The sequence below is a fragment of the Cupressus sempervirens genome, chromosome 7, assembly GCF_028749045.1.
Source record: "Cupressus sempervirens isolate cs-2001-9-10 chromosome 7, ASM2874904v1, whole genome shotgun sequence".
NCBI classification, from domain to species: domain Eukaryota; kingdom Viridiplantae; phylum Streptophyta; class Pinopsida; order Cupressales; family Cupressaceae; genus Cupressus; species Cupressus sempervirens.
The window spans coordinates 623,531,947-623,556,212 of NC_143124.1; the positions used below are offsets into that span (position 1 = coordinate 623,531,947).

Consider the following 24,266-nt stretch of genomic DNA (forward strand, 5'->3'; position numbering starts at 1 on the left):
TTTTTTGGAGGCGCAAAACAACCCTATAAGGGTGCGGTGCCATGGAAGGGGGCTTCCTAAAAACAGTCAACAGGCGGTACTAAGACTTTTTAGGATAATTTTAAAGTGGGAGGTCCCATGAATTTTGAAGTGGAGTTTATGCTTAAAAGTTTAACCTCCACAATTTATGGAAGCTGGTGGTCTCATGAATTGCATTGTCAATTTACATGACTAAATCATGTAAAAATAATATTGATAAAAATTAAAAAAACATATTTGATTGACAAGTGGCAACAGAAAGCTTGACTTGGTGGGGCAATTTCTAGCCTCCAACTTTTCCACCCGCTCAAATTTGCACCCTAAAAAAGCAGGGGCGACTATTTTTTTTTTGATGGAGGTCAGCTTTTTTGCCTAGCCTCTTCGGTCTTATAGGAACCAAGGACTGAGGGGTATCCATTCTGCCAAATTCGCCTAGGGCATGATCCCGACCTCATCTTTTTTAGATGTCGAGGGCCTTCCACTCAACAAGACTTAATCCTTGGTGGGCTCTTTGTGAGCGTTTCAACTTCACTAATAGACCAAGAGTCCTTTGACAAGCAACTATTTTGAAGAAAAGATTCTATTTAATCTTTTTTTTTTTCATTTTTCATTTTTCATTTCACTTCCATAAAAATAGATCCCGAAGCCTTCTCAGCTCCAAATTAGCAAAGCTGGTGTTAAGTATCAAATTGCAGGCCAAACTATTTAGAGAGGGAGAAGTTCGTTGCGCTTTAATCGAGTAATTGCGCTTCACTCTCCCTTATTACTCTCAGTATGTTATAATTCGCTGGATTTCAACTCAAATTTCGTATCATATGCATGATTCAAGCTCGTTCAAACATTCCCAACCAGCTTCGCTCGTCACAGAATTAGACCGAGACACCGCCACTGCTAACTCCAAATGAACACTTGCATTTATATTTTCTGTATGTAATACCTACTGTCTATACAGCTGCCGGTATAAAGAAGTCCCTCTCCTCTGTAAGAAAATGAATTGCAAGAGAGAGTAGGCGTACAACTAACTCACATTGGACCCTTTTAGTGAACGTTCTCTTTTCTCTTGTCGCGGTTTACAACCAAGATGGTGAAGAGAAAGCAGGGCAAACCCAATAGAGCGAGGAATGACAATAGCCGAACACTGTGTTTGGATAACGATGGTATACATCATGTTTCCAGCTGCACTAGTTCTGCACCGTTAAAAGCGGAGGAGAGTCACGGAGACTTAGTATATGTAGCCATTGAGACAATTAACAGTTACAGTGATGGCTATTTTGACCTTGCCGAGGTTGTTTTATGCGACCTGAAGTTTGGGGAAGGTATGGCCTCTAAAAAATGGATGTTATTGCAAGGTGAGAATGTGGAGTTGTCTCTTAGGTTGAGATTAAATATGCAACACTCTCGCAATGCTAGTTTTGGGCTTTGGCCTTTGATTCCTGCCAAGGATGTTTCTGTTGAATTCTTACTTCCTGCAACCCCCGATGGTTGTTGCGAGGAAGAAGAGGTGTTTGATTTATCATCCCTTGTTTTATTTGAGGGACATTTTGATGGCCCAGATGAGGGTGTCTCTGGACTTGCTCACTTAATCAACCAAGGCTTCGTAACATTATGGATGACCAGCGGTCAGAAAGTTGTATGTCAAAACTCATCTTGCAGGGTCCAGATATTGATTACCAAGAAAGCTTTTGATGCTTGCAGCAGTCTTTCTGACAGTTCGAGGAGTTCATGGAAGAAGAGCATGGTCAATGCTATGTCTTGGTTGCGGCCAGACGTTACAACTGATGAAGCCATTTATGGGTCTTTTGCGTCGGAAAACATGGAAGCTAATTTTGATTTGTTTTCTCAGTCAGATGCCATTGATGATTTAGATAATCACTTCGATACAATTGCTTTCTATGAAGCCTTAAAAACATCTAAGTAAGTTCATTTAAGCAGTTTAGATTTTTTATGGTCATTTTATTGCGGTATCTGCTATATTAATTCAGTGTTTCTAGCAGTTTTCTACTTTCTTTGTGCCCAGAGAACAACCTTGGAGTTTCTTGAGCTGTCTTAAAATTTGTATCTGAGCTATAAATTTCACAATTGCAGAGAAGAGCCTATGTTAGAAGTTAACTTTCCAGAGTTACTTCCTGAACTTCGACCTTATCAGCGGCGTGCTTCTTATTGGATGGTTCGCCGTGAGATGAGCAAAATCCAAGATGCAGCAACTGAAAATCAACCAGGAAACATTAAAAATCCTCTTTGTGTGGTTGTGACCTCAACTAACTCAGACTCCAAAATTTATTACAACCCCTTCAGGTAAGAATGTTTGAAATAATAGCAAGAGAGTACTTGCGTGTAATGTCCGTTCGTTTCTATCTCAATATTTTTCTTAATGATTAGGTAGATATATATTAAAATTTATATTCACAAGTACTGTGTATTTTAAAATTTATATTCACAAGTACTATTTGTTTTAAAATTTATATTTACAAGTACTATGTATTTTAAAATTTATATTCACGTGTACCATGTAAGCACCGTGCGGAAGAGATGGGCTGGATTAATTCGTTTGTTCATCAATCATGATAAAAAATACTCACAGATCCTATGAAAACTAATGACCAATCTCTAAAATGTGATCTTTAGAAAGCGAAATACCAAAAGGAGAAGCTAACACACTAGAGACAAAAGGTATCATATATTTTGGGATGTCACAACCTTTAACAAAAGTAAATGCCTTCAACACCATCCTAAAGAACTCAATAGAACAAAAGGAGGGTTGAGGTCTGAGGTCTAGTGGAGTCTGATTTCAGTTAAACTCAAGAGAAGTTGGGCTTTCTGTAACAGCTGGAGCTGCAAAGGTTCTTCAATTTTTTCGGCTTTCACTCATGCCCACATTTACAATGATATCCTAGTAATTACATCTCCTTAAAAAAAGAAGAGTCTCATTGAATCCTGTTCCCAGCTGTGGTATCAATACATTCTATTTGATTATCCTCTTCTCTTATTCCAGTCATAACTTGCATATACAGACTCTACTCTGATTTTGTAGACCGAGAATTTCTGACTTGAAAATTTCAAAAATTACTTAAATTTCCTTAAAAACACAAATTCTGCACAAAATACATTTATTAAATGTGTCTTTTGAAGGTTAAAAACTTTGGGAAAATATTTCTATTTGATTTGAATACAAATATAGTGCAAAATTGCATCATCATGTCAATACATAGCTGAGAACTATTATGAGTTAATGATGATTGACTTTGATAATCAATACATCAATTGCATATCTTTATTTTTATTAATTACAAGATTTCACAATTTTCGCTTCCCCTTTTGAGTTAAAAAAGTTGGGAGAGGGTCTAGTCTATGCACTTGGGTGTGGCTCCTTGTTTGGCCTAAAGGCTGCACTTGTGGCTTCACCCTCCTACTAGATAACAGTGACTTCTTTATGACATTGATGCCATCCAACTCATTGTGTCATGGCCAAAACAAGCAAAATTCTTCTGCGAGCAACAACTGGAAGTCAATGCTCCACCCCTGCTTCCTAGGCTGAACACAATTGCGCTATTGCTTGACAAGGAAGGGTGATTGATTGAAGAAGATCTACGAACATTTGTTCCTATAGTAATGTGAAGACCATTGGTCCTTGCCCATGGCTTGTGGTAATTGTTGGATGGTTTGTGGTAGATCACCTCTTAGATGCTTATGGTGATGCAAGGATAATGCATTTGTCTCCAGGGAGTGCCACATATACTCCAACATTGGTGTAGAGCACTCTATGCAGAACATATATCTTGCGGTAACCTTTTTCCAGCCAAACCTTCTAAAGTTTTTTATCATGACTTCAACAGGGTCCTAGACATCTTGAGGCCAAATCTTAAAGGCCAACTCACATTGCCAGTCGATGGACTATTTTGAATGTCAAACTTTAGAGATTAGGCAATGTAATTAATATGGTGACAATCCCAAGGCTTGTGCTATGCTAGGTCTCACCTAACACATCGTGCTACTACCAACCATATTGTAGCTATTGAGAGACGAGGAGTCTACTTTGAAATAGTTCAACTTACTTAACAGCCCTTGGCCTCCGCAGCATGTAATCTATGTATGCACATATCTGTAAAATCAAACAAGTATCATAGAAATAAGATACATAAGAAATAGATAAGTAGATGAGAAAAATAGTTGCCACACATCTTTACCAAGAGTATGCTATGTGTAGGATTAAAAGTAAAATAAAATATATTTAGTGTTTTGGTTCTGTATCTCTCTTCATCTTGGTGCTATTATGTCTCCCAAAGCTTCTACACATGCCAACAACTTTATCTTGACCCTCAACTAAAGTGTTGTCCACCAAGAGATAACCCTGATACCAAGTCCATATTAGAATATTTTTAGTATCTTAGGTTCTTGCTATATTTAGCTTGTTATTGTAGAACCTTAGTTAATGGTCATTTAGGCTTTATTTTTTAGAAATCTTAATCTAGTCTATTTTTAGACGACATCTTTATTTAGACAACTTTTCTTTTTAGTTAATGCTTTTAGAGGTTCTGTAAACTCTATATAATCAGTGTATTGGTTAATACAATAATTCCATTTTTTAAAGTTCAGTACAAACATTGCCAAATTAGCATTCCTAAAACAGCAAGGATAGAGGAGACTCATGAGATTTTTAAAGGGAATGGTCCTGAGATTTGTCATCTACATTTGCATTGACTTGAACTTCTTGTTCCATGATTTTAGTATTTCATTTTGGGTTGTGAAGAGTTTTTAAGATTCGGATAACAGATGGTAGATGTGCTATATTTAGTTATGTGGTCTTAAGGAATATATGGGGCTTTATACATAGTGATTTGAACATAGGGAATGCATTTACATTTTTATAGGATGCACCTTTTTGTTAGTTTTTGAATTAATATGTGTAATAACCACTCCTAATCTTTTTTAAATATATGATGTAGGATATAAGCTAACGCAGAGTAACTTGCTGATACATGCATAATGATAACCCCACATATGCAAACAGTCTCAATAAAAAACTAGATGAAGTGGGGGTTTGTTGCCATTCCCCCTTGGTCAACACATCAGCATAAATAAGAAAAGAAAATTGCAACTAAACATGGAAGGGGTTTTTTGTCACAATCAACATGGAAGGGGTTTTTTGTCACAATCACCACTCAGTTAGTTACATCATGGAAAATATCATAGAATTTCAAGAGAAAGTCTTTCTTCACATCAAGCATATGATAACTCAATAATAATATCAAAAGAGGTATGACTAGCAAATTAAAATCAAATTTCTGGTATAAAGAACAGGCCTGAAATCATCTTCAAAAATCATTGAAGTGTGCTCCGAAATATTGCAAACAGGAAACTATCTTTAAAAATCATTAAAGCACGCTCCAAAATTTCACCAACAGTAAGCTAGGTATGCTATGGACTAAGGCAATTTTTTGCAATGATAGAATATGTCACTATCTGCTCCAAGTCTGCTCCACCACTCTTTGTTTGTGAACAGTAGTATTAAACCCAGTTGAAGACCACTTTCCAATACTGAAATAGCAGCCTTAAACTTTTCTTAGCAGAATTGTCTCAGTTCTTTACCAAAGATGATAAATGACCACTCAAAATGCATTGTTCAACAAAGGGGAATACTAAAAAATAATACTGAGATTGATAGCAGGTCTGATCAGTGTAACATGAGCTAAAATTCGATTCCCAACTACTCAGATAAATCACATCAACACTCAAAAAAATCATGTGATCATTACCAAACTTAAACAGCACTCCAAAAAGGCTCACACCACACTATTTCAGCCTTAAACTTTCCTTAGCAGAATTGTCTCAGTTCTTTACCAAAGATGATAAATGACCACTCAAAATGCATTGTTCAACAAAGGGGAACAATAAAAAATAATACTGAGATTGATAGCAGGTCTGATCAGTGTAACATGAGCTAAAGTTCGATTCCCAACTACTCAGATAAATCACATCAACACTCAAAAAAATCATGTGATCATTACCAAACTTAAACAGCACTCCAAAAAGGCTCACACCACACTATTTCAGCCTTAAACTTTCCTTAGCAGAATTGTCTCAGTTCTTTACCAAAGATGATAAATGACCACTCAAAATGCATTGTTCAACAAAGGGGAATACTAAAAAATAATACTGAGATTGATAGCAGGTCTGATCAGTGTAACATGAGCTAAAATTCGATTCCCAACTAATCAGATAAATCACATCAACACTCAAAAAAATCATGTGATCGTTACCAAACTTAAACAGCACTCCAAAAAGATTCACACCACACTAAAACCAAGAAATCCGCATCAGAAACATAAACATATCTTCATCTTTTTCAAATCCAACAACACCCACAAAATCAAGCTCATTGTAAACATTGAATCACGAGTACCAACCAAAGTCAATAAATTCACATCAGAAACATAAGAATATCTTCATCTTTCTCAAATCTAGAAACACCCACAAAGTCAAACTCTTGGTAAATCTTGAATTAGGAGTAATGACCAGCTAGGGTGGGTCTCTCAACACTGAAACTGGCAAGACAGGAAGAAGGTTTTTGTCCTCAACCAGGAAAAGAAAGACTACTTGAATTCATTCCAGCAGCATAGCATTATCCTTGCAATATTCAACAAAAGAAGAATGAGAGCTAAAACTCTGTTATATAGAGTTCCAATGAAAAGTTAGGGCAATGCCAAATTAGGGCAGTTCCTATAACAAAATAATAAACTTTAGCACTTTTAAGATTTCACAACAACTTAAAAGTTGTCATTGTCTAGGTGGTCCATGGGGGTCTTTTGAACATGAAATCATAAAGTCACTTATAAAATATTTAAGTGAAATAATAGAATAATATTTCTTGGCCTTAGGAAAACCTAAAACTGAAGACTTTGCACATTGAAGCTGAGGAAAATCCGAGACAGACCAGTTACCCATAATAGTATTTAATAGATCGTAGTATGCTAAGAGTAGCCAAAACCTTTGAAACCCTGAAATAGAAAATACTACTCTCAGAAGCTGAGGGGAACTACGACTGTAGCCTTTTAGATATACTGCATACTAAAATGGTAATAGGTTAATTTAGAAATGTTCTAGAAAATTCCTGAAACTGAAGATGCTGCATGCCGGAGCTGAGAGCAGGTTGAAGCTATGACCGGCTACCAAAACTAGAGATAATAGATTACTATAAATAGTAATTGCTAAAAATAGAAACTAATAAAGACAGTAAGCCAGTTAAAACTCCTGACTCACCAATTGGTGTCCAAACTGACACTTATCAAAATACCCCTCTGATCCCGCTGACTTCAACTCGTAAATTCAATACCAGCTACACTACAAGAGAACTCTAAAATGTGGACGTCGCAAAATGATATCCCATTCTATGCTAGCACCTATTTTACCTTCAAGGTTGGGTATTTTAACACTTTTATTTATAATTTAATATGACCTTGACTTTTACCAAAAGAGCATGGCAACTAAAGATTTATGTAAAGTGGCATTATTCAATATACATTTAAGCATTGGTGATTGAGAATTAACTCTTTGCTTTTGAATCAAAATTGTTGTTAAGGTTTATCATCCTCAAATTTGTAAATATCTATTTGTAAAAGTTCTTTGTGCTTTGGAAAAAGAATTTGGTGGTTGTAAGTTGTGGAAAATATTTGTATTGTTAAGTTGTTATTATATGTCATACTCAAATGTCCATGAGAATCATACAACAAAGTTAATTCAAAAGTTGCTCGAAATTGTGGGCTAAATATGTTTTTTTTTGTCATTACTGTGTATTTTTTTGTTCTGTTAATATTTCAGAAATTTTAATATTTGCTTTGGTCACCTAAAGTAAAATTGCCAGTGTCAAAGTGGAATGACGAAGATCTTCCTTTTTGATTTTGTCATGTGAAAAGTTCTTGGTTGAAAAATTTATAGGTACAGCTACTGGGTGTAAAGTTAATATCCTTAACCTTTGATAGTGTTGGAGTACATTATAAACATTCAGCAAAGCATAGAAAGAAATGATTTTATTTTGGTGTTGTAGTTGCAGTAATCATTGCAGACATATACCACAAAATATGGAAGATTTGTCAAGAGCTTAGCACAAGAATCTCTTGGCTTTGCAAGCCATTCCATACACGAGGATGCAAGCTTAAAGATTATCCATACTCGGAGTATTTGTTGCATGAAAATCCGGTGTGCAATGCAAACAGAAACTTTATCCATAAGGTTACTCAACTTTTTACTTGCTAAGGCTTTTGATTTGACTTGCATGCTGGCTTGAAAGAAAGACTTGGCCTGCCAAATGTTACATTCCTTTAGAAAGTTGAACACAATTTTGAGTATGAGGTGCATTGGCTGGTTAATAGAAAATGCCATGTTGGCAAATTGTCTTGAGCATCGTACCCACAAGGTGATTTTCTGGGTGGTATGCATGTCTGTTTTTCTCTTTATTTGTGGATACCACCGATATGAGGTAGCACATTTGGAGAGCATGATTCATTTGTGTAGTTATTGGATTGTATCTTCGGTCATGTGTGGGAGCTTGACTTGGTATCTAATTTCCACAGGGTGTACTTGGATTTAATCTTATAGGGGAATTTCAAGAAACAAATGTCAAGGCATGAACATAACAGGTAAATTGTTTCACATAATGTCTCTAAGAAATACAACAGGATGCATTTAATATGGAGGTCTCTTGGAGCATAATTGAGATGTGCATTTCATCTGCAGTTGCAAGTGTCTTCCTCATAGGCATATATGCAAAATGTGAAAACAGAGACATGACATGTAATCTGCATGGTAGAATGCCTCAAAGATGCATGTCTCATGGACTGCAATCATTATAGATGGCATTGACTACTTCCAACCCTTTTTGAAATGCTAACTATGTATGAGCATTTATAATTCCCAACTGAGCCATAGTTTTATATAACGTCCCGTTAGACATGTAATGTGAAGACAAAGATGTGACGTGAATAATTTGGTAGGTATAAAATTGAGTTCCACAACTTTTACAACTATCCTTGTATGTGTAAAATGGGAGTGTTGGGATCAAGAGGTGGTGCACATGATTTGAATCTAGAAATCATGTGTAATGTTCCCTTTTTGAGAGAGGATTTAATTATAAAGAAGAATAATAATATGCACTTTAAAAATTAACGAAATAAATAAATGATCATAAAATATAATATAATATAATTACCAGTTAATTAAGTTTAATGAAAGGTGAAGAGCTATGTAATGAAGAGTTGTGCTCCCTCAACATAAGATATAAATGGGAGGAGAGTTCATTTGAAAGGAAATGAGGAAGAAGGAAGATAGAGGGAACCATAGGAATTATAGAGGCATTAATGGAAGAAGAGAAGACTGGGAAGAAATTTAGGAAGTGAACCCTTTCAATGGGCAACAATGATGGTGAAGGGTTGCAATTATGAAAAGTTGTCTCTTGCAATGGGAAGGAATGATGAAGGGTTTTAACTTTTTCAAAGGGTTGTAATAATGAAAGGATATGACTCTCAAAGGGGAGAAATGATGAAATGTTGCAACTCTTATAAAGGGTGGTAATTGTGAAAGGTCATGAGTTTTGTGACCATTGCAAAGGGGCAGATGTGATGAAGGGGTGTGACTCTCCCCCACATTGGAAGGAGGTCTCATTTTAGGGGATTAACTTAGGAAATTGAATATTTTTCCTAAGGCAACAATGAAAAGTGGTGACTCAACTTTTATGAAAGGTGGGGACCCTTTTGCCAATAAAGAGGATTTCATATCAAGCATCAAAGAAGCACAATTGTACGCATTCAGAGGAGCCTTAGATTCAAGTATAAATATACTAACAGACAACCTAGATATTTCTCTAAATAGTGTGGTATGAGATGTAATGCATTTTGTCTTGGATGAGTTATTATTGAACAATATTGTATCGCCACTGTTATGTATGTATGTATGGATGCATGGATCCATGCATGCATATGTATACACACACATTGTTGTTCTTGTTATAGTTTTGCATATGCATAATAGAGTAGATGTAATAATTCTTTAAAAGCTTCATCGAATTCACCATTTTGTTATAAACTTTTAAGGGGAAATCTGGGCCTATAAGGAAGGCAAGTGGCCTAATAGTTCATTCGAGTTAAGCTAGAAGGCTGATTGACAATAATACTTTGGTGCCCTTCGTAGGTTGAATGATGAATGTAATTCCTTCTTGCGATCTCCCTGCCCAAACATGGGGATAGGCTCAGGTGCCTTGTATGATCTCCTATGGGCTAAATAGCCTAGATGATTGAATGAAATCTCAAAGGAATCCTACATATGCTATATGACTAGTATTTGTAACTTAACAATTCTTTTACTTATCTTTTGATAAGTAATCTACTTGTAGGTTCCAACTCAAGAGACTAAGTTAAACTTTTATTTGTGAGCATATTCCAAACCCTAGTTGGAAATTTAGGGTAAATTAAATAAAACCCCAATAGAGGACATTACAATTGGTATAAGAGCATTGATTCTGCCATTAGGGTAAATCAAGTAAAGCCCCAATAGAGGAGATTACAATTGGTATAAGAGCATTGATTCTACCATCTGGTAGGGTAAAGATAAATTAGTAAATGCATTCTAGCTAATAAGAAGGGTCTAACAATGTGTTTATTCAAGTGTATGCTTTGTGTTTGCATATATTCATGTGTATATGTGATGTCTCCTACTGGGACTCAAATTTACCCTAAAATTCCCAACTAGGATTTGGATTGTGCTTGAAAATCACAATTTTCTTAGTCTCTATAATGTTCTTGCTTACTTCTAAAGGGACTAAATTGTTTGCGTAGGGTAAACAATGTACCAAAACATTATCATAAAATAATACCTAGAAAGAAAGTACAACCATAATAAAATGTTAGAAGATATTATCTTCTATTTCCAAATGTTATGTATACACCATGAAAATGCTCCTTTTTGAGGGAGAAGTAATTACATATATAAAGCCAAATGATTAGTTAAGAGTACCAACTATTGGTAACCACCTGCAACCACTAATAAGTAATTACTACTATACAACCAATCAATTATTCATTAGCTACAATGTTTATTTCCATGTGTGGCAATAATGCTGCCTACATCACCCCCCTCAAAAAGAGATAGAAAACAAATGGGCCATATTGCATAGAATAGAAAGGCTAAGATGGGGGGTGAGAAGGCGTCCCTAGAGTGGAAGAAGTCAGTGTGGCTAGGTTGAACTGCTGCTTTAGGCTTTGGAGATGTTGGTTAGTCACTAGTCCTAACTTCCTCAAAGCCTTGTGACAATATATGGTGCATCCATCACTTGTTTCTTAGTCTACTTTAGTTCCTCACCTTTTTCCTTCAACCCCTCTTGTGGGACAACCAACTCGGCAATCCTCTCTGCCAACTATAATTCTTTATGGGCTGGTTGTCTTGTAGTTTTGCCATTATACTCCCCAAGGTTGTGACTCTAGAGTGCTCCTAAGCAAGTTGCATCCTACTCTTCTTAGCCAACTCAAAAAAAGCTCTTCGTTCTTGCTCCAACTATTGAGTAGCCTTATCCTTCAATGTATTGGACTCTTCAAGTGCAATAACAAGGTGGTTATGCCTTAAAAATAGCTCTATGAAACATGTCTTTATGATATGCAATGCACAAAGGACTTGACCTTGGCGACTACCAATTTGCGATTGCAGTGGCTACCGAATTGCCTTCATCTCTTTGGTTTCTATTTGTGGCCATCTCTTTGTTGTGAAGCACTCAACAACTCCTTCTCACACTTGAGCTTCATGTATGTGAGAAACCTCTCTACCACATGTGCCACTAGGGGATCTTGCCAATGTCAAGGCCTCTTGTGACTTCCCCTACTCATCCCATAAACAATGCCATCTCCTTGAGGTGGTAGACATATTTTTGGATTATACCAATGGGGTCATGGTAGTACTACTTGTCCAACTGTAGCACAATATTCTCGCAATCCCTTAATGACGACCCAACCAACTACGAAGTTGGTGCTAGAGTGAGCTCTACTATTAAGGGCTCCCTTGTCTAGTAGAGGTACTTGTCTATCCTCTACTACCTTTGGATGTTCTTCCCTCTTTCTCTCTCTCTCACTCCATCTCCTACATCATCCCTCGTTATTCTTATGGCTTTTGGAAGGAGCTTAGAAGACTTAATTGGTGATTGTGGTGCCTCTAGTGGAATTCCCAACAACTATAGCCATGAGTTAATGATGGCATGGATCTCATCCTCCCTTGACTGGCATTGTCTCACCTTAATACCCTTAGTTAGCACCGTCTCACACTCAACACCTCAGCTAACACCATTGCATACTTGAGAACCTTCTTCATTTTATTGTTGTTGTCTGTCTCTTGCCACCATGTGCGGTAATCTCCTCTTCATGTTGCACATGAGGCTATGACTTCTTTATTTTTGAACATCTCGTGACCATCCTTCTTGCAAGTAGTACACAATGAAGCTTTTTATGTCTCTATTGGTGGTTATTGTAATAGCTTCTTGCTTGTGTTGGGTTGACAAAATTGACCTTAATCATTTTCCTTTTTAGTGATTAATAACCAAATTATCTTTTTGTAACTGTTGCATGTGCTTTTGTACTAACTACTTTCGGACAACATTAAGGAGTATGGGAAGATGACATCTTCATACAAAAAAAGTGTGTCCATGCTAGTGAAACATAGGGATGGATTCCCCCCGAAGCCTTGGGTTTTTGGGACAAGGATGTCTTAGGGACATGGGAATGGGGACGATTCATCCCAACATCGTCACAAGGATGGCTAGGAGTCCTCGGGACATCTCAGAGATGCCTAAGAGTTCCCTGAGCCTAATAGTTCCCTGAGCATCTTGGGGACTTCTAGAAGACAACTATCCATAAACGTCTCAAAAGGGTACTATTATTTTAATTTCTTTTTTCTCCTATATTTACAAGCAGACCCGATATATACATATATGTTTGGTTGATTGAAGGGCATTTTTTAATCATTTGCAAACCTAATATGAACAATTTATGAAGGTTTGTAGTTGCTATTGCATACATTTTGCTGATTATGTTGGCTAATCTAAATAAAAATTAGAATTGGGTTTTCTATATTGGTGTTTCCATTTCTGCAATTCATGTGGTGATATTGTCATATTTTTCCAACAATTCATTATTCAGTTCCCATTTTCATATATAATAAATTTCAATATACAAGGGTTTCGTATAATCAATGGTGAATGACTATATCACTAGCCATAAATTACGAGTCACAATTAACATCCATATTTAATATATTTGACACATACAATTCATATCTTAGTATTTAGTATTTGTAATTTTTCTATTTTACTAAGTGATCAAAGTTTTATTTGAAATGTATTTGTTATACATGTTTTCAAAAGTAGTTTTTCTAGTACTATATGTATATGAGTAACTCCCCTTGCCAACTCCCTTCGTTGTCACCTTGCCGTCCCTGAACTTAGGCCCCTTGTTCCCCCCCTTCCCCAAATTGTATGAAAGAACTCCAGAGGCAACTACGGCAGATCTCTGGAGGCAACTACAAGATCATACGTTGAGGATGATGACAAAGACAACCCTCCATGTGGTGATAACATATTATTTTACAGTGGTAGTAGGGGTTTGTATAGTCACGGCTAGACCTTGTACTATATTTCTGAATGCTGATTGTGCCTAGTTTTTGTTTGGTGCAATTTAATCTAACAAAAGTTTTTTGTACGTGGTAGTTCCGTATAGTAGTCCCAAGTGGAGTTTTTTATATTGCACAATAGAAGGCCCCATACAGTTTGGAATTTCTCAGCTTGTAGGTGTGACCAAATTGAATAAGGATACTTCATACCAAGCTAATGTGCCAAATGACGAAGGCGATCAATGCCAAACACCTACAAATTTCTCAGTCTTGTTTCTGCTAATGATCAATAAAAATTGATGCCATGTCCTTTTTATAACTTTCTCACATGCTTTGGATGAGATTTTTGTTTTAAATTTTATTCCCTTTTCAAGAGGGGCAAAAATGTCTCCTTTTGTTTTGTCAATAAATCTATTGCAACTCCAACTTTTTTTTTTTTTTTTTTTAAGACTGCAGGAATCGGTGCAACACGGCCCCCCTATAAACTGCAGTGCGCCTGGTAAACTTTTTTAACGTGATCGGTAGCGCTGGCGTGACACACCCACCAATACCACGAGGATGGGGGAGACTAGAACCCGTGACCAACCCCCTGCAATAGGGAAGATTTAGCCAACCGAGCTAGGGCCCCCGCCCTTGCAACTTCAACATTTTAATCAAGTGTCTTCTCCCTTTTATTTTCCTCATTTTGAATTTTTAACTCCCATCGATTTCAAATAATGATTTTCTTTTGCTTTTTATTTTTCCACAAATTTTACTTACCTCTTTGGGACGTTTTCTAGCTTTATATTCCTTTGTTGTGCTTGTCGCCAATTTTTCTTTTTATTCTTCTTGGTTCCTCTTGAAAGCATCCCCTAATTTTTAGAAGCAGGACGCCATTAGCATGTTTCAAACGACTTTTTATAGAAATCATTTTAGCAACATGTCCCCATATATTCTAAGTCATATTTTTGTTCACTAAGGGTGCGGGTCCAGTACCTTTGTATCTTCCATCGACATATCAACTTTTGTATTGTTGGTACCTAATCATGTCCTTGCCATTTCTATTGGTTTTAGGTGGACCTACCAAGTTTAGGGTGCCCTGCCTAAGTGAGTTAAGGTTGAGACTAGTGGAGGCTCCTTGTCTTAATACATTACTTGATGAATCTTCATTGTGCTAGTATCTCTCCGCAATGAACATTTTGTCCCCCTTGATCGCCTTTTTCAGTTGAAACCCAATGTCTTCCTATATTCTTCAAGATCAATCTCTTCTTCCCAATTCTCATCAGATACTGTTCCCTTCCCCACTTGTTCCTCTTGTTCTTTGGCTTTTTCCTCCTTTTCTGCTTCCTTGTCGATATTATAAGCTGCATATCCAAACTGCATACTCTCGTATGGTGCCCTCCATACTCAGTATCCACTTTGTACTGGAGTGCAGGTGTATCAAATAATGCATTAGTAAGGATTTTGTGGATACGGGGGACCGAAATGCTCTCCACATGGTTTCTTGCCAACCTTTCTTCCTTATTGGGATCCTAGTCTTCATCTAGCCTATAGGGTTGGACTTGGATTACATGGTCCTCTTCGAACACCGTATCTCTTATGATGGTGAAGTCTTCTCGGGTGGCATCCCAACATGTTAACTACTATTGGTGATTATTTTTTTAAGTTGGAGCGGTTCATAGGTTCTTTAATTAGTCTATCGTCAAGTGTTACAAGTTTGATTGCTCCATTGTGACTCACTTCTCTCACTTAATAGGATCCGAGCCAACGAACAAGCTATATATTAGACGCCTTCTCTTCATTAACCTGTGTAGTATTTTTGGGATCAACATACCTTTGTTGATCTTAAGCTGCAAGGCATTATGCACAATTACTAGATTATTTAATTGTCTAAAGTTAAACGTATTCTTCTTGACATACTAGATGATGCTATATAGAGACCAATACCTCTTTGAACGAGAGGAACGAGTGACCTACAAAAGGAGATGAACCCTCAATTGTGGTGCATTCTTCCTATGTGGTGGAGTAACACCTCACTTTGACCCATGGATAATCCAAGGTCAATCATTTTATGTTCATGTTTGTAATAAAGCCTTACTTGGCTCCTTTCATGTTTTGCATAAGATCTAGAGTTTTAATTGACTGTAAGGAGGCTCTAATGATTGCAAACTAATATGTATCTCTATTTTGCAAAGTTGGATATAAGCCACTTGCGAAATAGCAAAGCTTTTGTTGTTTTGCAAGTCTGCTAGGTTACGACTTGTGAAACAACAAAAAGTTGGAATGAGGTGCTCCCAACGGTTAGCTTGTTTGGATTTTTTGGTTGATTTATTTGATGGGAGGCCTAATAAGTTTGTTGTAGTCAATTGGGCATGTAATGAAGTTTGCAAGCAGTTGAAGTGATTGGTTTTTCTGTTATTTCTTGTTATTGTAGGAACATATTTTGATTGTGCCATTGGATTAATAGACATAGTTGTATACTTCCAAGAGTTAGTTTTCCATTGCATTTTGTTTCGAGGCATTTGGTGACTATTGAAGCAAGTTACAAGCAAATTTGTGAGGACTGGTCTAGGAAAGCAGTCTAATCAAGGGTTCAAGAATCTCATGGCCTTAGCTTGGCATTCCAATTGTAGAATCTGGCCAGTTCTTGGACAAATGTTAGGCTCATTTGTATACTACATGATGCACTTGGTTTTGGAGCAAACTAGTCAATCCCCTATTTTTGCCATGGAGTCCTAGGCTTGGCATTTGGATGTGACAAGCTTGTCAAAAATGAAAGTGTGTGTTACAGAGAAGAGATGAAGGGTGTGAGTGCTAACTTATTGTCTATTTAGAGTCCCTAGACATAGACAAGACTGGATCAAGTGCCTTTTGTCTTGATCAAACTATTTGGGTGGAAATGGACAAACCCTCACTTGTTAGGCCTAAATCTGGTTGACCCAGTCAAACAAAGAACCCATATCCAATTTTGTGATATTTCATAGTAGACCCAAAAGGGTGTTTGACATTGTAATTTAATCGGGCCTTGTTAAGGGAAATTGGAGATAGGTTTTAGATCAGTCAATTAGGAGGGCTAATTGCTTTATGTTTCCTTCTGGGCCAATGTGTTCAAACTACTTTGTGGATATATTGGAGTAAGTTCAAATAGTGTGATTTGGTCATGTCAAGTGGAAAAGAGTCGAGAAAAGCTCTCACACTAGGTGGAAGGATGTTTTGGTGAGATCTTGGTTGACGAGTGGAAGTGGTGTCTAAGGTAGGTCTTAAGGGTTCAAGGTTCAAGAGGGAATTTGAAATTCACCACTTGTCGAGTCAGATTGCTTATTGCGAAAGGACATTTGGTGTGTGCCTAGGCAAGGATGAGAAGTGAAGATAACCTAGGAAAGGTTGGAGAGTACAAGACCTAGGAGAAAAGGTTCCTTAGAACCTTTAATTGTAAGAAAACCCTCAGGATACCTATAGAACCATTGTTTCACCTTTGTTTGATGTTCTTTCATTCAGGCATGTTTGCCTCTACCCATTGACCCACTTTTAATTATCCACCATAATTTCTAGAGGCTCTTGCAGAGCAATTATCGTTTTGAGCAAAATAAAGTAGCTATCATGTTTGTTATACATAGGCTTGAGGAATTCCTTCCTCGAAGAAATCTTTAACAAAGCAAGTGATATGCAATAATTGCAAATGAACATTTGAGTACCTCTACCTTCTAACACCACTTTCTTTTCCTAATCTATTTCCTTAATTTCTTTCAAAGCATGAACACAACACGAGGTCCAAAAAATGTGCTTGTAAATAGCGTCCAGCTCCACCATCAAGGTAGCTAAGTCATATACATGGGCCAAATCGATCATTACTTGTACAACATTAGACAGCCCTACCTCTCCTATCAAATTTGTCAAAATCGAAATTAGAATCTTGCGTCCTTTTATATGAATAATCAATATCTCTAAGAAAATACAAGTCTATTGAACATGTGCCAATAACATTGATAAGTGGTTAAATGTCTAATATTGGCCCACCTATCCATAATAATAGAGTAACGCCCCTTAGCAATTTTTGTGTCAACACCTCCATCATTATACTCACCTTGGAATATTCCTTTTTAGGGAGGGAGGTGTATAGCTTATGATCTCTAGGGGGAACATATGAAGGACCAGCAGAAAATGCATCCATGAACATATGTTTAATTTATGGAGATGAAATGTTGCAGCATTAACATAGATTTTTTTAGCAATATAGCTATTAGCTACATCTTGTAATGGCATATCAAACATGTTCGCAACACTAGTGGATCTTTTATATCCTTTTTGACTATCAGGCTCAATACTCCCAGATTCAGTAGCAGTATCACTTGACAATGACCCACTAGGTTGCAAAGACCCGATTGGCGGTTTGTTTGCTTCACCTTGTGCTACCTAGTCACCTCCACCTTCTTAGTTACTGGCAACTTAATGTGATGGTTTCCACATGCTTTTATGCCTTGATGAGGTATGCCTAACAGATGAGATTAAACTCATGTAGCCGCCCCTATAGTCCTTGCAAATTTGACACAACCATACTCTATTCCCCATTGATTTTTTTTTCTTCTGTGCCTATAGCTGTTGCAGATTGTGACAGGTTGTTTTTGGGTTAAATGCACCATTTTCACAAATTTTCTAGAAAATAGTAGGGCATCAAAACGGAGTTTCTGAACTGTCTTTGAAATACTCAATCCTTAAAGAACTTGCATGCCATGCATGTTCAATTTTAATTTCTTGATCCTCTCTATGCTTGATACTGTTAGGCTTATTGATTTTTTTTGTTGAAAATCTAAATGACACCTACAAGTGCTAACATGGAATACAAACAAACAAAATAAGCTGTCCTTAGTATTTAAAATTTTGACAATACAAAAGCAAATGCAGTAGAAAATGTTAAAATAAACAATAAATAATGAATTTACCTCAAATGATGGAGATACTAGGTCTTCTTTTGCCCTTTTCTCACTTCTCTGTCATTCTTTCACTTGGTTCCTCACAGTTGTACTCTTCTTTTTCTTTTTCCTTTTCACAATTTACAAAATGATGCAAATGAGCTACGTTTTACTTGTTTTGAATGTTATAATGATGTTTTTAGGTTTAGGCTTTATGCAAGGGGTTGGGGGGGGGGGGGGTCCTTGTGGGTCCCAACATGTAAGGAGCCCTGCTGGATCTCTTCAAATTATGCTGTAGACTTTCTTTGTGTTTTTGAAACTTTGCAATTTTTTTGTTATTTTTGAATATATATATTTTGGGTTTTCAAAATAGATAAATGCATAAACTTGATTGAAGGAAATTGATTGCAATACACACCAATTAATTTGCACTGAACAATGACAAGAATTTATAATGCTATTACATGTATGCAATTAACTAATTTATTTGAGAACCTGATATCAGTAGATGGATGCTGGAAACTGTGATAGTATGCTGGAGAAACCCCACACCCAACAGCTAAGCACCTGTTCGCAGTCCCTGAAGAGAATGAAACGCTGCCATAAATTCCAATGCAGCCTAGGAGTAAAATGCAGGTCCAGTAATGTGAATCACAGCCACAAAAAGGATGAAACACTGCCTTCAAAACATTTGCTTCCCTCTTTGAATTCAAGTTGCACCAGCTTGTAATTCTAATGCTGCTTCTGCAGAATAGTATGCAGCACATATGCACGCCTATCAGTGGCAGTAATGACCATGGAATAGCAGAAATTAAAGATACCCAGTCATAGTCTCTTACAGAAACGAAAAAGTTGAATGATATACATCAGCATCATTCAGTTCCCAGGAAGAATGCAGATCAAATGCTCAGAAGATTAAAGCACAATTCACTGGCAAACAGTGGCCACTTCAAAGTGCAACAGTATGAGGAAAATTCAAACTTCCTCTAGACTGACACCATAAAAGCCTTGAAGCTTCAATTTCATAAAAAAAATGCAATGAGAGATGATTCAATCCATTATGTGGAGTGCTTTTATAACATTTTAGGCACAAAACTTCACCAATACACAAGACACGACTTAGCTTCATGGTCACTTTTTTCACCAGTGAAACTTCATCTTCACACCATCAAATTAGAACAATGAATTAATAAAGTTATTTACTAAGCTATGCTTAGTTGATAACTTGCAATGTGCAACTTATTAAATAAACCCAATCAAGTACTGATGAAGCCTGGGGTCAAGGTGCCATATCTGCACTGCTAAAAGTAGAAACTCTACTCATTCGACTTACTTTAGATAGCAAGTCACTCCATTGAGACCCTCAAATCACAGTGTCAGCTCATGAGGGTCACGATGAAAAAATGACATCGCCAAGCTACTGGAACCCACTAAATTTGGAACATTACACGACACACTTATTTTTACTGCTTATGTTTTTTTAATAGCAATTGAAAAGTGGTTTGGTCTTAGGGTATGGCTCTGTCCACTGGTGTTTTCAATTTTCTGCAGGCTGTATCTTGGAACATCTCTGATTTTTTGCAATATTTGGGGATGGTGTAGGATATTTTGGAGGCTTCACTGCATCCTTGAGATGTTTCATGCCAATGATGCCCTTAATGGTTACATTGGTACAAAACCATCTCTTCAGCCTTTCCTTGCTTTTTTTTCTGGGTAATGTAAACCTGATAATCTTCATGGGCATATTCATGTTGTGTGTGGGATTAAACTCTTCCTTATATTTAATTCTATGTATACTTGTTTGCCTGTTCCACATTTTCTTCAGTTACTTGGGTAGGTCCGTGTTTATTTTGTTTTGGGATTCTCTGCTCTTTTGTTTCTCAATCCATTTATGTTTCTTTTGTACTTTTATGTTGAAGTACCAAAAACCCCCAAACCCATGATCATATGAGGGAGTTGTCCCTCTCAAACTAAGTTGCTGGTTCGGATTTTGGTTTAGACACGGGTTCGAAATTCACTCAATTTTTTTTTGGGTTGGGTTCAGGTTCGTTTTGGGTTTGTCTGTACAAGTTTTTTTTTAATATAATATATATGTAAAAGTATGCTGCAGCAAATGAGTTTTACACTACTATATTAATATAAAGCAATTTAGCAAAATACACCACCACATATACTAACGATTTTGTTTGAATGGCATGACATAATGTCAAAATACACCAACATATGAATGTTTCAGTTCAAAAACTTTAAAACAGCAATGTCAACATTACTAATCAGTAATCACGTATCAGCCATAGACTCAGTAATCATGTATCAGCCATAGACTCATATGTGATCAAATATCAATGTATCATAAAAAATCATCAAAGAATTCATCATCAGTAGGAAGTTGCTGATTAGAAGCACAATTAGTGCCACTAGCATCAACAATCTCAGCTGTAGTCTCAATCGTACTCTCAGGATCAGCTCCATCATCACTATGTATCTCAGGATCACCATCTTCAATCACAAGTACATCAAAGTGGATTTCCAACTCTGTAACCTTTGGTTCGACATCCCATTGTTTTGCCTGCCCCTTTTTGTCGGTATTCTTTTTGTGAGTTGTGAGCCTCATGTTTGAATGCACAAACACCAAGTTATCTACCTTCTTCAAGTTTAGTCGGTTGTGTTTCATTGAGTGGAAGGAGCATGTGCTCCAATTCCTCTCAGATGATGATGAACTAGCAACCTATCAAGATTTGCAAATTTACCAACAAGAAACTAGAAATTAGAGTTTTGAATATTATTATATTTACCAACAAGAAACTAGAAACTAGAATCTTAAGATTAAAGAACTTACCTGCGATAAAATTTTGATGGCATTGGGCTGCAAGTGTTGGTATCTTTGTCCATGGAAATACCACCATTTATGAGCATCATCATTGTTCTTGTCTTCAAGAGCATCAAGACCGCAATCATTGATGCTCGCAAAACTCATAAATTTACACCTTGCTGCTGGTTTTAGGTGCTCAAGAAAGAGTCTTCGAAGGGCTGCCTTGTACCCTTGAGCAACTTAAGGATCTCTGTATGGGGTAACTCTAGTGGTACTCGCCTTGAGGACTGATTGGCAATAGAACCTAGGCCTCAATGCAAAGACAAGTAGATGCAAAGGGGTAGTCATTTTGTTCCATCTCTCTACCATGATCACTTGTAGCTCCTTGAAGAACATTTCATCAAGTTATTTTTTTTCTCATTTTTGATATTTCTAATGTCCACAATCATGGAGTCAATGCTATCATATACCTTACCCAAGCAAGGCCCCCATGTCAATGTATCGGATCACGCTCAATATAGGCTCGATGATCTTTGAGAGGTATTCAACATGATCCCACGAAGATTCATCTAGTATCAATCCCCTTATGGCAGCTGCCTTGGCACTATTAGATTGCCTCCGTATGCTCTAATAAGCACTGGTTACCATTCTAGACAATGCCTCTTTAACCATGACAAGGCGTCGCAAAACAATAGTGTTGGAGGCAAAGCGGGTCCCAACAACCTATTTTAAAATCTAAACAATAATAGATTAAAAATTTGAAGACATAGAAAGTTTACTAAAGTGACTAGATTTCTAAAACATGTTTAAATTTTAAACAATTCAACTTACCTCCAAGAGCTCCAATTTCGAGAATTTTCTGCATATGGCTTGCATCATATGGTGGTTCGTGACAAACATCTAGATCTCTTGTTTCTCTTCATGCATTTTTTATCCACTCAACCTTAGTGCCAATTTTTTGTAGCATTAGGTTGAGTGAGTGCACAACACAAGGTGTCCAAAAAAATGGTGTTCATACCACTCAACCAATAAGTCGACAACCTTGCAATTCTTCACAGTGTCGGTTATTACTTGAACAACATTCTGGAGGGCCAACTTGCTTGATAGCTTGGATGAGAATGTTTGCAATGAAAGGATCATCCTCTACATCTCCTTCACAATCCACAACTTTCAGAAACATTGCACCTCTTGCAGACATTGCAATAACATTCACCAAAGGACGGTTCCTTGCATCTTTCCATCCATTCGATACTATTGTCACACTTGTTTCGACCCATGAATGCTTAATGGGAAACATGGCATTCTTTACATGGGCCACCTCATCATTCAATAAAGTGTTGCGTATCTTCTCATAACCAAGGCCCTTGAACCCGTTTGGAGCCTCATTAACTGCCCTCACCATGTATTGCCAATACAGTTAGCAAACAACATTAAAAGAAAATCCATTTGCATAGATGCATTTAGCTATGGCTTGATCAACAATGTCTCTAGCTTCATTTTAGAATGATGTTTCCAAGGGTCCCATTGTCCTCATACTTACAGTTTGCTATTGAGGAGGATGCAAGAATGGACGGCCCTCTGCAGGTGGTGCACTAGGAGTGGTAGTGCAAGGCATAGATGATGTTTTGCCTTTCTTTAAAGGCCTACCATTTTCCAATGGATGTGAAGATTTTGCTCTGCCAGCAGCTTCCTCTGCTTGCTTTTGTTCTTGAATATATTTGTTTACGATGTAATTTGGAAGGAAGGTTTTGGGTAGCACTCCATTTACTCTTGGCTTCCTGGTACAAAATTCGATGCCTTTTTGAGGAATAAAGCACAAATTTGCTTTTACTCTACCATAAGAGCTACTAAATTCCTCTTTGCAGTGGCTACAAATCCACACATATCCTCCTCCACTTGGCATTGGTCAAATCATTTGCACATATTTCCAAAGTCGAGAACATTTGTTGATTTTGAAGTTATTGGCTGCAGAAGCACTTGCAACCATGATAGAATCTACAAACAAACAAAACAAGTTACAACAATGAGAAGAGATTCAAGAAAATAAATCAAAACAAACTATCAGACTTCTTTCAGCCATTACACAACAGATCAAAATGCATCTTTAATGTTTCGATTATGAAATATTAAATAGTAATAGAAATAAATTAAAAAACAAAGAAAAAACAGAAATACATTAAAAAAACTAAAAAACTATTAAATAACTAACAAAAATTATAAAATACCTCAAATATACTAGTGTTCAAATGCTAACAAAGGGGAAGGGTGTTTGAATGCTGGTGGTGGAACAACCTCCCAAATGGTGTTTAAATGTTACTGGTGTTTGAATGCAATCACTATGCAAGACACAATCCTTCTGCTAGTGTTTGAATGCTGCTGTTGTTTGGACAGCGTCCCCCAAAATGAGAGACACAATCAGAGCCTTCTGCAAGTAGAGCCTCCCACAAGCAGAGAGACACAATTACTCAAGCCAAAATGAATCCCAGCGTAGTTGAACATGCCAAAATGAAGCCCAACGCAAATGATATAATTATTAAAACAAAGCCAAATTGGCGTAAATGATATAACTATTAAAATGAAGGCTCTTAGGTCGAAACCAAGCAAAAAAATACTTTATTAAAATGTTGACAAGTCAACATTATTGTGACATTTTCCAAATTCCCTCTGAAGTTGAGGACATTCCTCCCAGGTCCGTTTTTTTGTTTCCAAATTCGGTCGAAATTCATCTAAAGTTGACCAGGGTTTGAAAATTCGAATCAGCAAAGAATTTGCCAGTTTAATGGTGAATTTGAAACTATTTCAAACCACATACGAATTTGGATGAACTGAATGTCGAATTTCAGGGATTTGGAGTGAATACGGTAACTTAGCTCTCAAATGTAGAGGGCAATCACCCGTAATGTGGTGACCTC

The 24,266-nt window shown here is 36.9% G+C and overlaps 1 protein-coding gene across 1 annotated transcript in view; it reads left to right on the forward strand.

Annotated features, from left to right (window-relative positions):
* Positions 1 to 634: 634 nt before the first annotated feature.
* LOC149548244 (RING-finger, DEAD-like helicase, PHD and SNF2 domain-containing protein) overlaps positions 635 to 24,266 on the forward strand; it is a 280,879-nt gene continuing 257,247 nt past the window's right edge. The window contains exons 1-2 of the mRNA XM_089792294.1: positions 635 to 1,932; positions 2,104 to 2,313. Of these exons, the coding sequence (XP_089648420.1) occupies positions 1,100 to 1,932; positions 2,104 to 2,313 (1,043 nt within the window). The 5' untranslated portion in view covers positions 635 to 1,099. The remainder of the gene's footprint in view (positions 1,933 to 2,103; positions 2,314 to 24,266) is intronic.